Source organism: Narcine bancroftii, chromosome 4, assembly GCF_036971445.1.
Source record: "Narcine bancroftii isolate sNarBan1 chromosome 4, sNarBan1.hap1, whole genome shotgun sequence".
In the NCBI taxonomy this organism is placed as follows: domain Eukaryota; kingdom Metazoa; phylum Chordata; class Chondrichthyes; order Torpediniformes; family Narcinidae; genus Narcine; species Narcine bancroftii.
In genome coordinates, this window is record NC_091472.1 from 129,434,674 (window position 1) to 129,436,849 (window position 2,176).

General features: G+C 43.2%; 1 protein-coding gene across 1 annotated transcript; it reads left to right on the forward strand.

Moving 5' to 3' along the window:
• Positions 1-1,293, forward strand: LOC138759953 (acylphosphatase-1-like). The gene has a single exon (XM_069930427.1). The coding sequence runs from the start codon at positions 70-72 to the stop codon at positions 415-417; it is 348 nt and encodes a 115-aa protein (XP_069786528.1). The 5' UTR covers positions 1-69; the 3' UTR covers positions 418-1,293.
• The last annotated feature ends 883 nt before the right edge of the window (positions 1,294-2,176 follow it).

Below are 2,176 nucleotides of genomic sequence, written 5' to 3' on the forward strand. Positions count from 1 at the left end.
TCTTCCGCGCGCATGCGCCGGACATGAAGGCTGTTGACGTGTAGTTCGAGTTCTGCCAAGCTCGGCAGGATGTGGTCGTCGCTAAGGGCAAGAGCGGCATCTTGGACGACCATGTCTTCTGGAGGTGAGGGTTATCTGCTCTCGGTGGATTATGAAGTGTTCGGGAAGGTGCAGGGAGTCTTCTTCCGAAAACATGCGCAGAAAGAAGCGAAGCGGCTGGGCCTAGTGGGCTGGGTGCAGAACACGGAGAGGAGAACGGTTCAGGGTCGGCTGCAGGGTGCCGAAGAGCCGGTGCGGGCCATGCAGGCTTGGCTCAGCAAGACGGGCAGCCCGAGGTCCCACATAGACAAGGCCGAGTTCACCAACCAGAAGTGGACCCAACGGCGAGACTACACAGACTTCCAGATCATCAAATGAACTGCTCGGCTGACGGCTCCAACCATTGGATATAGACCCTTCATTAGAAATGAGCCACTCCGCCGTTCTAATCTGATGATAACTCAAAGTTACTGTGGATGTGGATGATCCAGAATTGCCATTTGATGTTCGTTGATTGTTTAAATGCCCTTGTTTGTTTTGTGGTTAGTGGGCTCCTTCCCCAGGACTTCCCCAATCGAAAAAAAGCTACATTCATAACAAGTGGGTTCTTTCAGAACGCACTCCAAGATCTCAACTTCCCGGCTCACTGAATTGTTTTGCTGGATTACTAAATTTAAAAATGGTTTTCATCCAAGGGGAAGCAACATTTGAACGTTAAAAATTGAATTTAATTGTAACACAGTAAAATATATGGGGGGAAAATGTGGAATGCTAAAACATTACGGCACTTGAAACCTTCTTGGGGCCATTGACATAATTGATGGAGAAAATTAAAACTAAATTATATATTAACCTGAATGGGTCACAATTAGGTAGCTGTCTTCAAGTTTATTATCATCTGACTGTACATGTTTCCCAGATTGTGGACAGAATCAATATATCTTCTTTCATCCAACTTTTGTCACATGATGCAGATTGTGGACAGAATCAATATTTCTTCACTCATCCAACTTTTGTCACATGATGCAGTTTGAAGAGTCACTGTTTTGTCCACTGCAACAATCATAGTGCTGGATAATATGAATGTGAAGTGACCCATAATTTATTTGAATATTTAATTGGAGTATTGTTTTTTGAGGTCATGGCAATTAGAATGTCACTATTTTGTAAGGATTTAAGTGAAGTTTACAGTGTTATGGAGAATTCACTTGGAAAAAGTTTGTGTTTTTTTAAATAAATTGTGCATCAAATTTTCTGACTTTGTCTTTTGGGTCATTTGTATGTCTGAAGGAAGTGATTCACAAAGGCTAAAAGCATTGTTACCTTTTGAAAGTTTCTGGCAACATCTAAATTTTCAAAATTAGTCATTTTAATTATCTTCAGAATTAAACTAATTCAGTGACAGACAATAGTCTAAGATAGTGTTTAAAGTTTTGATGATGAAATTGAATTCTGAGAATACTTTAATTCTTTGGAGGTTCTTGCAACTTGGTCAGTCTGCTTTAACTCTCAGAGCTGAGGCATAGCATTGAATACCAACTCTGAACATTTGGTTAATGCTGGTCATATAACAGTTCCATTTTTATGATAAGTCCCAATTTAATTCTGTATTTAGGTCTTAAAATGCATCCAATTATTACGTGCTCCCAGTTCATTTTAATTTGAGTGGGACTGTCACTTTAAGATAATGAATCAAGCTGCAAGCTCTGAGGTTGACTATGGGCTGACGGGCTGGGGACAGTGTGTACTCAAATTTCCTACTTCTGAAGAGAGAGGAAGTGTGCCTGCGGTGGTACACCACCGGCCTACTGCAGGGGGCAACCTCTGTACCTGCAGGAGTGTAATACCTGGCCGGCTGTCAATCAGTCGGCCTGAATGGATCAAGCCCCACCCGGTCGGGTGTCAATCACCCTCTGGAATATAAGCCTGTGCCGGCCTCCCGAGGCCTCATTCAGAGTTGCTGCAGCCGCAGCCAGCCTGGCTCTGTGGAAGTCTTTGTGGATTAAAGCCTGTCGTACAGTCTTTATCTTTGTGTGTGTCTGATTCTGGCTAACAGTGCACCCCAGTGCCAGAAGCACAGGTGCAGAGATGATATGACCAATGTATTAAAGAAACAGAACACTGTTTGATCAGGGGC